The 13274-nt window shown below is 39.8% G+C and overlaps 1 protein-coding gene across 1 annotated transcript; it reads right to left on the reverse strand.

Moving 5' to 3' along the window:
- Positions 1 to 7207: 7207 nt before the first annotated feature.
- On the reverse strand, positions 7208 to 9239 carry LOC145096841 (cytochrome P450 CYP82D47-like). The gene is made up of 2 exons (XM_079034201.1): positions 8276 to 9239; positions 7208 to 8049 (listed from the first exon to the last, which is right to left on the reverse strand). The coding sequence occupies exons 1-2, from the start codon at positions 9230 to 9232 to the stop codon at positions 7417 to 7419; spliced, it is 1590 nt and encodes a 529-aa protein (XP_078890327.1). The 5' UTR covers positions 9233 to 9239; the 3' UTR covers positions 7208 to 7416.
- Positions 9240 to 13274: the final 4035 nt, after the last annotated feature.

Genomic DNA, 13274 nt, shown 5'->3' on the forward strand with positions numbered 1-13274 from the left:
AATTTAAGGCTTAGATTAGGTTTCACTTTCCCGTTTCCAATTAACGGATATTGAAGAGGTAGTGAATTGATCATATCTTTTTTGATATTTAAGTATTTTATATTTGTAATATTGGATTTGTCATATTTTATACTTTTAAGATTGTTGGAATTGTCGTTTTGTAATGTTGGATTCGTAATGTTGGATTTTTAATTTTTTGGTTTCTAAAAGATTATGTTTTAAACTTTTAAAGTCATTAAAAATAGGATTTTTAGCCTAAACCAAAGTAGTTGTTTCGCAAAAAAACACGAATTTTAAGCCTATAAACTGGGGGAACGGGGGCGGGACCGGGGGCGATGGAGGGAACCGGGGGCTATGTAAACGGGGGAGCCGGAGGCGGGACTGGGAGCGGGGGTAACAACTGATTTCGGGGGCGGGAGCAGGGGCAACTATTCTGCTCCCGTTTGGTCCCGTTGACATCCCTAACCATAGGAATGCCACATCCTACTTAGGATTAAGGAAGTGGTGGGCCGTGTGCGGCTGGTTGTGATATAAGACTACAGATGGTCATGTAGCATTCACTTTTAGCATTGGATTTGGTGACGTCAGATGAGGCCTTCGCTCGAAAGTCGCATGGTATGATTGTGTGAGACTAATTATCTCCGCAATTGGTTGAAAATCCGGTGAATTGGTTATTTGTCAGGTAAGTTGCAACTAAGGAGGTCTCGGCTGCTTTTGGAAAGTAGCTAGGGTGAATCAAGTTGGGCCGAGACGTATTAGTGATTTAGCACTCAGGGTGGAGTCGCTTGTTATTTGGTAAGTCTGTTGAGTTACTTGCAGCTTGGATTAAATAATCTCAGTGTAATTGATTAGACCCTACTGTGTAGCCTTCATATGAGTCTAACTGTTGCAAGGACGAGTCTTCTACTCAAAGTATTATCTAAGCGTTCTATCAAGTAACAGTGTTCTGCAGCAATGAATGGTTAGTGATTCGTAGTGGGAGGTCAGTCAGGGAGGGAGACAAGGTTTCAAAACTTCGGATTTTAGACAAGGAGGTAAGAATTATTCCTTAGGGGTTAACTTTAGATATGTAAATATTTGTTCCTTCAGTCTATATTAGAGTTGTGGATGGGCTATCTGTGTTATCTGGTGCGGCTGGGTGTTATTAAGGAGAGATTTCGAGGACGAAATCTAAGTTGTGTGGGGGAGAGTTGTAACACTCGGTTTTAAAGCGCTTCATTCTTCAGCGCCATGACCCAAATCATCAGTTCTCATAAGGCTTCGGGCCTTGGGGGAAGAGAGAACTAGCTCTTTTTGTATGAGAGTATTATAGATTAAGTGATCTGAGTGTTCGATTATGTTTCATAGCCCAAGGGTATATCCGTGATTTGGAAATTCGGGTATTTATGAATTGTGGATTTTTTTCAAGAAGTCTTAAGGCAAGGATGGCTTGATAGAAGTGTATAGCTTCTCGTTACCATTTCGTGGATATAAAGAACGTTGAAAATGGACTTAGAACGAAGGAGTTATGGTCGATTGGAATTTAAGTGTTTTGGAGCTTGGTCGAGTACGCGGGGCGTACTCACCAAGTAAGCAGGGCGTATTGGTTGGATGGGTCGTGAATGCCTTCTAAGTACGTCAGGCGTACTTAGGGGTATGTGGGGTGTACACGCTTCAGATGGAAACCTAATTTATAGGGGTTTACTCCTATTTAAGCTTCTTTTATTCATTAATCCTTGCCTCTTATTAGCCTCCATGCCTCCTCAACCCTAATCTTAACCCATAGCCACCATCTTGGAGTTCTTAAGATTTTGTGAGGAATCTTGGAGTGTTATTGTACATTTTGAAGACATTCGAGCTTGTTGCGGAATCATCACTTGGAGTGAAGCTTAGAGATCTAGAAGTTTTTCATTTTTTGCAACCTATTAAAGGTAAAATTCTTTAATGTTGTCATCTCTTTTGGGTGGATCTAGTTTGGAGTGGTTTGTGGCACATTGTGGTCACTTTAGTTTGGCTTTATGAGAATGAGTTTGCTTCAGGAGTTTGGTCCCTAGATCTGGACGTTTTAGATATCCCAAATACATAAAAATGGAATCGTGGGGGATAATATCTACCCATGCACGAGTTTTAGTACCTTTTTTGAAGTTATTAAGATAGGACTTGGATTTGGGACCCTTTGAGCCATGCAATAGCTCAATGTGAACAACTTTATGGATTAAGGCATGATTTGTAACAAGTTCGGAGTATTTGATGCTTTGGCTTAAGGCATTAAGACATTTTCTAAGTGGATTGTGAGCAGTGTGCATACGCGGGGCACACATCGTGGTACGTAGCGCGTACTTGGCCAACTCGGTGTACGCTGGGCGTACCAACTAACTACGTGGTGCGTACTCAGTCTGTTTTTGCTTTCTTGATTTGTTGACCTTTTGACTATTAACCATTGGCTAGAAGTTTGACTGGAGTAGACTAATGGATATTTTGGTCCTTTTAGGATATTAAGCCTTCTCGGATTAGTTCCATGATGGTTTTTGGGCCCAATATAGAAAATTCGGCCATGTGTTGGGCTTTGGGTGATTATTTTTGAATTTGGGATTTTCGACAAGTGGATTAGGCTTCGGCCTTGGGCCAAGTTCGGGCAAGGCTAAAAAGGTATTTTAGCCTAATTTGGACTCTTAGTGTTAGTCGGGGTCAAATTGTTAATTGGATGTTATTTTGTGATTGATAGCGCGAGGGATTTTAGCGGATCTGCAGCTAGAGATTTATCTATGGGTTTCAGCAACCTGAGGTGAGTGATGAGTCTCCTTATTGTATGTATGGTTCGAAAGCAACATTGTAGTCCAGTTGGCTTATGTTTTGTTAAACGACCAAGGGGTGGCCCTTGGCATTGTATGAAACACCAAGAGGTGGCTCTTGGCAAATATGTATGCATGACTAGGGTTCGGACCCTGACGGTTAAGTAGACTGTTAGTTAGGGAACGTATGCATTTTGTCTTTGTGGTGCTTTCATGGAAGACCAAGCGGTGGCTCTTGGCACATATCTGTAAGACCTAAGGTTATGGAACCGGCTTCACAAGGAAAGACCGTGATATGACTTGTGACATAATGGCAAGACTATGACTAGCACATACCATTCTTTATTGTATGTATGGTATGCGGTATTTTTGGGGAACTCACTAAGCGTTGTGCTTACGGTTTATTTACAGGTACTTCTGGTACTTCTGGCTCAAAAAGGAAGGGCCCGACTTGATTGCAAGGCATACACCCATGTTTTTTCGTGACCTTGTCATTTTGGAAATTGTATTCTGGTTGTTTTATTATGAAATACTTTTAAATGTTTGAATAAATGATAAATGGGCGTTTTGATTATATTAAAAATGAAATTTTTACCTGGAAATTTTGCGACGTTACAAGTTGGTATCAAAGGGATTCCGATCGTAACCTACCAATTTAATCGTCATTAATTTCATGTATAATTTCACCCAATTTAAATTTGTATTTCGTTATATAAATTTTTTTAATGATCCGAAGTTGTTCCCTCCAAAAATATTTCAAGCATTTATTTCTTACGCGTTCCTTTATCAAATTAAATTTTTTTTCCTTATATTCATAGTTTTTTTTGTGAGAATTACTTGAGAGGGTAACGTACTTTACCTTTTGGTCTTATTCGGTCACTAAATTATTTTTCATGTTTTATTAACCCTTAAACTTGTTGAAATGTTTACATTATACCATTATGACCGGTAATAGTGGGTTTCGCCGGTTTCAAACGTGGTTTCCCGCCAAGTATGATTTTCCGATAACCATCATTTGGTGTTGTTTCATAGGTTTAGATGTGCTCAACTCAAAAACCAGAAATTGGATGAACTCAAACAAGATAAGGACTCTGATGGTCTGCAATAAGACCAAAAATGTAATGTACTTGTATTCTTATGTGAACGATTTTTAGAAAACTTTTGGTTTGAACACAAATCTTTCAAGATCCAATCGTGGTTCATCAAAACCTATCTTAGATTTTTATGTTTTTATGGGTTTTAATGGTTGTTCATCAAAACCCATCTCTAAAACAAAACACATATCGGATGTGCTCATCGTTCTTGTCACCGAATAAAAAAAAATCAATGTTAGAATACGAACATATGAAAAACGATCATGAATCTGAAAAACGAACCAATAACTTTTTCAAACGTTCATCATGTGTGTAGAACCCAAAAATCCCTAAATCGATGGGTATGGATCTAAAAGGAAGCTAGAAATATGAAATGAATCTTCGAAATCTGAAGAGTTACAGCTCTGCCATCGATGAGCGAGATGAATAAGAAAGAGCATTTGAAAAAAAATCTCTTAAAATCCAAATGCGAACCATAGGTTTTAATGTTTGCAGATCGGAGCTTGGTTTTGTAGAAAAACAGAAGGAAGAAAAGGCGGTGTTCCGGAGAAGACGACAACATTCTGAAAAAGGTTTATCCGCTTGTTCCGACAAAGGTTTGCAAATCGGAGGCTACGATTTCTAAGCTCATTTTCGTGTGTTCATGTTCATGTTCATCTTCATTAGCATCGATTTTTCACACATGAATAGGAAGAACACAGAGTTGGGTGTGGTTTGTGAGTTCCTCCTCTCATTACAACTTCTGATGCTCCTCAGTCACCCATCCCAATCATTGCCCTCCCCTCAATAACCTCTGATACCTCCCACCCCATTCTCATCAACTCTCGACTTAGCATAGTCAAACCGATCCGATGAATAAACCTTAACACCATCACCCGTTCTCCTATTCTCAAAAATCCTACTCAAGTCCTTCGTGATCCAAATTTGAAATCTGGCATGCATGATGAATTTAAGGCGCTTATTAAAAGTAATATTTGGTTTCTCGTACCCCGACGAAATGGGGTCAATATTGTTCGTGCTATGTTGCTATATAAAGATAAATTTAATAATGATGACACTATTAGTAGGAACAAAGCTCGGCTTGTTGCAAACGGAAAGAGCCAATAACCAGGAATTGATTATGACGATAGTTTCAGCCCTGTTGTAAAGCCCGCAACCATCCGCACGGTTTTCAGTCTTTCCATATCCAGACATTGGCTTGTTCACCAACTTGATGTCAAGATTGCATTTCTACATGGTCACCTATCCAAGACTATCTATATGAATCAACTACTAGGATTCGCTAACCCCCAGAAATCAAATCATGTATGTCAACTCCAGAAGTCTCTCTATGGCCTCAAATAGGCTCCTCGCATTTTGTTTCAGCGTTTTGCCAACCTTGTCATACCCTTGGATTCGTTCATGGCAAGACAAATTCCTCATTATTTATTCTCAAACAGGGCAACGACACAACATATCTCCTTCTTATGTCAAAGACATCATTCTAACGGCTTCATCCACAACCCTCCTTCAGCGTATCTTTCATTAACTCAGCCTTGAAATTGTAATGACTCATCTGGGTGCCCTCAATTTCTTTCTGGGAATCTCTGTCTCTCGTATAGAAAAAGGCATGTTTCTCTCCCAGAAAAAATACGCCACCGACCTTCTCGACCATTCCAACATGTTTGGATGCAGCCCCTGTCGCACACTAATTGATATTTCTTCTAAGCTCAGTGTTGACGGTTCTCCAGTTTGGATGCAACCCCTGTCGCAATATCTAACGTTTACACGTCCCGACATTTCTTTACATTATCCTCACAGTACTCTCGACCATGGTTTACACATGTATGCCACTACAATATCAAAACTCTTAGCATATTCCGATGCTGACTGGGGAGGATGCCGAACCACTCGACATTCGACTTCTGGGTAGTGTGTCTTCCTCAGAGACAATCTTATTTCATGGTCGTCCAAGCGACAACACACCGTATCCCGATCTGGTGCCGCATCAGAGTATTGTGGCTTCGCCAATGCCGTTGCTGAGACATCTTGGCTTCACAATCTCCTTCAAGAGCTCCATTCGCCTCTCCAGTCCCCCACTTTTGTATATTGTGACAACATCAGTGCCCTCTACATGTCTGCAAATCCATTTCAACACCAACGAACCAAGCACATTGAACATGACATTCATTTTGGTCGTTACAAAGTGGCAATCTGCCACATCCGGGTTCTTCATGTTCCTTTCCAATACCAGTATGCAAAAATCTTCATTAAGGGTCTCCCATTTCCCTTATTTTTTGAGTTTCGATCCAATTTGAGTATTGGAGAACCTCCCCCTCAAACTGTGGGGGCATATTGGCATGTTTATATATTTGTATTGTTATGTATCTCGACCCTTTTAGGGCTCAGCCCATTCTTGTATTTGTATCCTATATATTTATGTAAAATTAATCAATAGTTTTCATGGGAAAGTATACTAGTTTTAATTTTATAAATGCTAGATGTTGTTAGTAATTAATAAAAAATAAACATTGTTTCTTATTATAAACATAGAAACTAAACATAAAAACAAACAGAGAAGTCGAGGTTGTGTTCATAAACAGAAAAACAACATGAAAAATGGCAAAAAAACAAACATTGTCACTTTCTTCTTTCATTTACTTCAATAAAACAAATACTCACTTTCTCCTTTGATTTAGTGCAATAAAACAAAGGGATGGGGCTGCTACATCTTTTCTCCAAAAGTTGATGGGATTAGTTTAATATTAATAAGAAAATTGGCGTCCAACAAAACAAACAAAGAAGTGATATTAATTTAATATTTATCAGTGGGGACAGGGGACATATCCTAAATAAACACAACCAACATTATACCTTAATATTGTTCATAATATAAGTTATTAGAAGTTTAGAACACAATAACTTGTTGGCTGCTCAATTGCTCCGATCGCTAACACTTGTTGCCAACTTCGATTAAGAGGATTAGCAATATTTTCCAAGACGGCGATGGTTAGCGACTCACTCTGCACGTTTCTATCTGAGCAAAAGGGAATTTCGGTATCCAAGTAACTCAGTCGGTTTGGGCCTAGCTAGTAAAAAAAAAAAAATCAAAAAAGTTGAGGGTAGTTCTGGGCTTACTCTGGCCCCTATGTGGCTTGGCCATTGGGAATCTGCAGTGAAAATTGGGATCGGAGGCTAATATGTAGTAATGTTGACTTGTACCATTTTAAAATTGGTATAAAGCAACTATTATGCGTGCATGTTCGTGTAATTAAACAACAGAAAGTTAAGGAGGGAAAATTTTCACGCTAAGACTCTGGTATTATCGATGCTTAAAATGTAAACAAGGGATGGGTCTATATACAGAGCATACAAGCAGAAGAAACTAGAAACCATTGCATGAAATAATTAAAAACAAAGTATTATGACTAATAATTAGCAAGCTGTTGAAAAGATAGTAAGAAGACTTTCTGATTTTTCGGGATTGTCATGGAATCATTCTTCAATAAGACTAGAGTGTGGGCACATGGTTAGTGGCAGCAGGGCTTCGTAGATGATTTGAAGAAGAGGTATCATGCAGCAACAGGGTACATATCAAGGGATAAACGAGGCGCCAGAAGGACCTCAAGTGGGATTGCTTTGCTGATAGTCACTCCCGGGCTTTCACTCATATCAATGGGTTCATTCGATGGCTTTTTAAGCACAAATTGTTGTATTAAAGTAGCTAAAGTTATATGCAAAGACCGAAGAGCAAACGGAATAGCAGGGCATACTCTTCTACCACTACCGAAAGGAATCAATTCATAATTGTTTCCCCTGACATCAACATGTTTATGACTTGTCAAGAATCTTTCTGGCTGAAATTCTTCAGGATCTGACCATTTATTAGGATCATGTTGAATTTTCCAAAGATTAGTCAATAAACGTGTGCCTTTAGGGATTTTGTAGCCACCAATAATGCAATCCTCCATGGACTCATGAGGAAGGTTTAGAGGTCCAGGCGGGTATAAACGCAGTGTTTCTTTAACGATTGCGTCAAGGTAAACAAGGTTCTTCAAGTCCGACTCCTCTACTGCTCTCTTCCTTCCAACATGCTCATCCAATTCATCTTGGGCAGTTTTTAATACTCTTGGGTTGTTGAGCAACAAACATAAAGCCCATGTTAACGTTGCAGATGATGTGTCCAAGCCCGCAGCTAAAACAGTCTGCAAGTTTGAAGTCAAAACAAATTTCTTGTATTAGGTTTCAAGCAACATGCTGATAATTTTGTTTTTCGCACAACTTATATATCTTTGCCACTGAAAACTGTTGCAAATATTATAAAAAATGTGGAAGAAACTATAAAGGATTAACAAACTTTATTAATAGTAGTCGTATAGCTAGCATTGGTGATGTATAAAATGATGATGAGATAAAGATTATTAGGCTTACCAAACATGTAGCCTTGATTATGGTATCATGGTCAAAACCACGGAATTCCTCTGGGGAGGCACCTTCAAGAACGGAAATAAGAACATCCATGAAGACTTGGCTTCTTTCATGTTGCTGCGCATGCTTTTCCTCCGCTCTCACTCTCTTGTGATCCTCTAGCCATCCTGTAACAATTCCGTACATCTCTTCTCCTGTCATCTTCATTTTTTTCTCGTATCCTCCCAGGTCCAATGGCTTCAGATATGGAATAAAATCAGACACCACAAATGTGCCCAACAACACAAAGAATTTCCTTATCACTTTTTGAAATCGAACCCCTTCTTTGTCATCAGGTGAAAACCTTTTTCCTGAAACAACCCTGACGACAACATTTAATATCAAGTTCTGAAACCATTGTTTCATATCCACCATTACCATGTCGGAACTTCCACTCTCTTTATTCTTTACCCAAGCGTTATATATATCTTCCATGGATGCTTTAACCTCTGAAGCACGAAGAGGTCCAAGCATCTCCACACGTCGCTGAGAGAGAACCTCGAGAGTCATGATCTTGCGCACTTGTCGCCAGTAGTCCCCATAAGGAGCTAGAGCCAAAATGGCATAGTTATAGCCCATGTGTTCTACTGCCATTGACTTGGGTCGACTTGCAAACACCTTATCGTTTGTGGTAAAGCACTCTTTCGCCATCTCAGCGCTACTCACCACCAAAACATTGTGAACACCAAGCTTGATGGTGAAGATGGGGCCATATTTATCAGCCAATCCACCTAAGACCCTGTGAGGTAATTCAGGTCCACCAAGAAGGCCCAGGTGTCCGATTACCGGCCATCGGCCCTTTGCTTGAGGTGGTTCTGTGTTTTTCCCTCTCTTTCCTTTCAAGATTTGAAGCAGGAATTTTATTAGAATAGCAAAAAATATGGCTGCTACACTCGCTGAAAATGGGAGAAACAACTCCATGTTTTCTACGTCCAGAAGAAAAAATTATGAGGGTGATGATACATAGGTTTCATAATATATAGAGATGGAACTCCCTGGCTGCTAACGTTTTATATTATATTATATATATTTTCGAATTTAATGGTTCTGAATAATGTAAAAGTCAACAAAGTGGGCTGAGAAGTTTGTTGGATACAGTTGCCTTATTAAACTTAATGATCATTTAGCATAAACATATATTTAAGAGGGAATATAATTTAAGAATGACATATACATTTCATGGTCTTGTGCCAAAAAATGGTCGTGTGCCAAAAAAATTAAAGAATCTCTCTGTTGTTGAATTAGAAGTAGTTTGACCAAGTTAGATTTAGAGTAAATTATACGAATGGTCTCTATGGTTTGGGTAATTTGCTTGTTTGATCCCTAACTTATTTTTTTAAATTGGAAGATCCCTTCTGTTTGTTTTTGTTATATGTTTGGTCTCCGTCTTACCTAAAAAGTCTATTTCCCTTAATTATTTAAATTATTTAAATAAACACACCCACAAGCCATCCCCACCTCACCTTATCTTATCAAAAAAAAAAAGACTACTTTAATTTATTTAAAAAAGAGCATAATAGTCCCTTTTGCTAAGACAGAGACCAAACGCGTAACAAAAACAAACAGTAAGGACATTCCGATTAAAAAAAACAAGTTAGCGACCAAACACGCAAATTACCCAAACCATAGGGAGGAAGACTGCGGGGTGGTCGTAACATTCAATGGGGAGGAAGATAGATTGGAGTGTTCTAAGATTGTGGGGGTGGCCCGTAGCATTAGTCGTTTCTTGAGTAGCTGTGAGGGTATCACAAATCTACGATTTGGCTTGTGGATTTCATCAGGGATTAGACCAGGGTAGGTCAGTATGTAGACCATAGGTAGGGATGTCAAAAACCCCCGTGGGGCCCCGCTCCCGTGGGACCCCGATCCCGTACGGGACTAAATTTTTAAAAAAACCGGGAGCGCAAGCGGGAGCGGGGGCAGAATTAAACTCCACTAATTTTCGGGACCGGGGTCGGGAGTTGGTATTTCCGTCCCGTACTCCCGCGGGGGGCCCGGTTGTACATTTATGTAAAAAATATATATTTAATATAAAATACATATACAAAATAGATTTTCTAATTTAAGGCTTAGATTAGGTTTCACTTTCCCGTTTCCAATTAACGGATATTGAAGAGGTAGTGAATTGATCATATCTTTTTTGATATTTAAGTATTTTATATTTGTAATATTGGATTTGTCATATTTTATACTTTTAAGATTGTTGGAATTGTCGTTTTGTAATGTTGGATTCGTAATGTTGGATTTTTAATTTTTTGGTTTCTAAAAGATTATGTTTTAAACTTTTAAAGTCATTAAAAATAGGATTTTTAGCCTAAACCAAAGTAGTTGTTTCGCAAAAAAACACGAATTTTAAGCCTATAAACTGGGGGAACGGGGGCGGGACCGGGGGCGATGGAGGGAACCGGGGGCTATGTAAACGGGGGAGCCGGAGGCGGGACTGGGAGCGGGGGTAACAACTGATTTCGGGGGCGGGAGCAGGGGCAACTATTCTGCTCCCGTTTGGTCCCGTTGACATCCCTAACCATAGGAATGCCACATCCTACTTAGGATTAAGGAAGTGGTGGGCCGTGTGCGGCTGGTTGTGATATAAGACTACAGATGGTCATGTAGCATTCACTTTTAGCATTGGATTTGGTGACGTCAGATGAGGCCTTCGCTCGAAAGTCGCATGGTATGATTGTGTGAGACTAATTATCTCCGCAATTGGTTGAAAATCCGGTGAATTGGTTATTTGTCAGGTAAGTTGCAACTAAGGAGGTCTCGGCTGCTTTTGGAAAGTAGCTAGGGTGAATCAAGTTGGGCCGAGACGTATTAGTGATTTAGCACTCAGGGTGGAGTCGCTTGTTATTTGGTAAGTCTGTTGAGTTACTTGCAGCTTGGATTAAATAATCTCAGTGTAATTGATTAGACCCTACTGTGTAGCCTTCATATGAGTCTAACTGTTGCAAGGACGAGTCTTCTACTCAAAGTATTATCTAAGCGTTCTATCAAGTAACAGTGTTCTGCAGCAATGAATGGTTAGTGATTCGTAGTGGGAGGTCAGTCAGGGAGGGAGACAAGGTTTCAAAACTTCGGATTTTAGACAAGGAGGTAAGAATTATTCCTTAGGGGTTAACTTTAGATATGTAAATATTTGTTCCTTCAGTCTATATTAGAGTTGTGGATGGGCTATCTGGGTTATCTGGTGCGGCTGGGTGTTATTAAGGAGAGATTTCGAGGACGAAATCTAAGTTGTGTGGGGGAGAGTTGTAACACTCGGTTTTAAAGCGCTTCATTCTTCAGCGCCATGACCCAAATCATCAGTTCTCATAAGGCTTCGGGCCTTGGGGGAAGAGAGAACTAGCTCTTTTTGTATGAGAGTATTATAGATTAAGTGATCTGAGTGTTCGATTATGTTTCATAGCCCAAGGGTATATCCGTGATTTGGAAATTCGGGTATTTATGAATTGTGGATTTTTTTCAAGAAGTCTTAAGGCAAGGATGGCTTGATAGAAGTGTATAGCTTCTCGTTACCATTTCGTGGATATAAAGAACGTTGAAAATGGACTTAGAACGAAGGAGTTATGGTCGATTGGAATTTAAGTGTTTTGGAGCTTGGTCGAGTACGCGGGGCGTACTCACCAAGTAAGCAGGGCGTATTGGTTGGATGGGTCGTGAATGCCTTCTAAGTACGTCAGGCGTACTTAGGGGTATGTGGGGTGTACACGCTTCAGATGGAAACCTAATTTATAGGGGTTTACTCCTATTTAAGCTTCTTTTATTCATTAAGCCTTGCCTCTTATTAGCCTCCATGCCTCCTCAACCCTAATCTTAACCCATAGCCACCATCTTGGAGTTCTTAAGATTTTGTGAGGAATCTTGGAGTGTTATTGTACATTTTGAAGACATTCGAGCTTGTTGCGGAATCATCACTTGGAGTGAAGCTTAGAGATCTAGAAGTTTTTCATTTTTTGCAACCTATTAAAGGTAAAATTCTTTAATGTTGTCATCTCTTTTGGGTGGATCTAGTTTGGAGTGGTTTGTGGCACATTGTGGTCACTTTAGTTTGGCTTTATGAGAATGAGTTTGCTTCAGGAGTTTGGTCCCTAGATCTGGACGTTTTAGATATCCCAAATACATAAAAATGGAATCGTGGGGGATAATATCTACCCATGCACGAGTTTTAGTACCTTTTTTGAAGTTATTAAGATAGGACTTGGATTTGGGACCCTTTGAGCCATGCAATAGCTCAATGTGAACAACTTTATGGATTAAGGCATGATTTGTAACAAGTTCGGAGTATTTGATGCTTTGGCTTAAGGCATTAAGACATTTTCTAAGTGGATTGTGAGCAGTGTGCATACGCGGGGCACACATCGTGGTACGTAGCGCGTACTTGGCCAACTCGGTGTACGCTGGGCGTACCAACTAACTACGTGGTGCGTACTCAGTCTGTTTTTGCTTTCTTGATTTGTTGACCTTTTGACTATTAACCATTGGCTAGAAGTTTGACTGGAGTAGACTAATGGATATTTTGGTCCTTTTAGGATATTAAGCCTTCTCGGATTAGTTCCATGATGGTTTTTGGGCCCAATATAGAAAATTCGGCCATGTGTTGGGCTTTGGGTGATTATTTTTGAATTTGGGATTTTCGACAAGTGGATTAGGCTTCGGCCTTGGGCCAAGTTCGGGCAAGGCTAAAAAGGTATTTTAGCCTAATTTGGACTCTTAGTGTTAGTCGGGGTCAAATTGTTAATTGGATGTTATTTTGTGATTGATAGCGCGAGGGATTTTAGCGGATCTGCAGCTAGAGATTTATCTATGGGTTTCAGCAACCTGAGGTGAGTGATGAGTCTCCTTATTGTATGTATGGTTCGAAAGCAACATTGTAGTCCAGTTGGCTTATGTTTTGTTAAACGACCAAGGGGTGGCCCTTGGCATTGTATGAAACACCAAGAGGTGGCTCTTGGCAAATATGTAT

This window comes from Lactuca serriola, chromosome 4 (genome assembly GCF_051521515.1).
Source record: "Lactuca serriola cultivar US96UC23 chromosome 4, Lser_US96UC23_V15, whole genome shotgun sequence".
In the NCBI taxonomy this organism is placed as follows: domain Eukaryota; kingdom Viridiplantae; phylum Streptophyta; class Magnoliopsida; order Asterales; family Asteraceae; genus Lactuca; species Lactuca serriola.

Excerpts from the sequence above, each read along its gene's own strand:
- LOC145096841 (XM_079034201.1), bottom strand. The coding sequence starts at position 9,232 with ATGGAGTTGTTTCTCCCATTTTCAGCGAGTGTAGCAGCCATATTTTTT. Across the intron at positions 8,050-8,275 it reads TAATCAAGGCTACATGTTTG|ACTGTTTTAGCTGCGGGCTT; the intron begins GTAAGCCTAATA and ends TCAAACTTGCAG.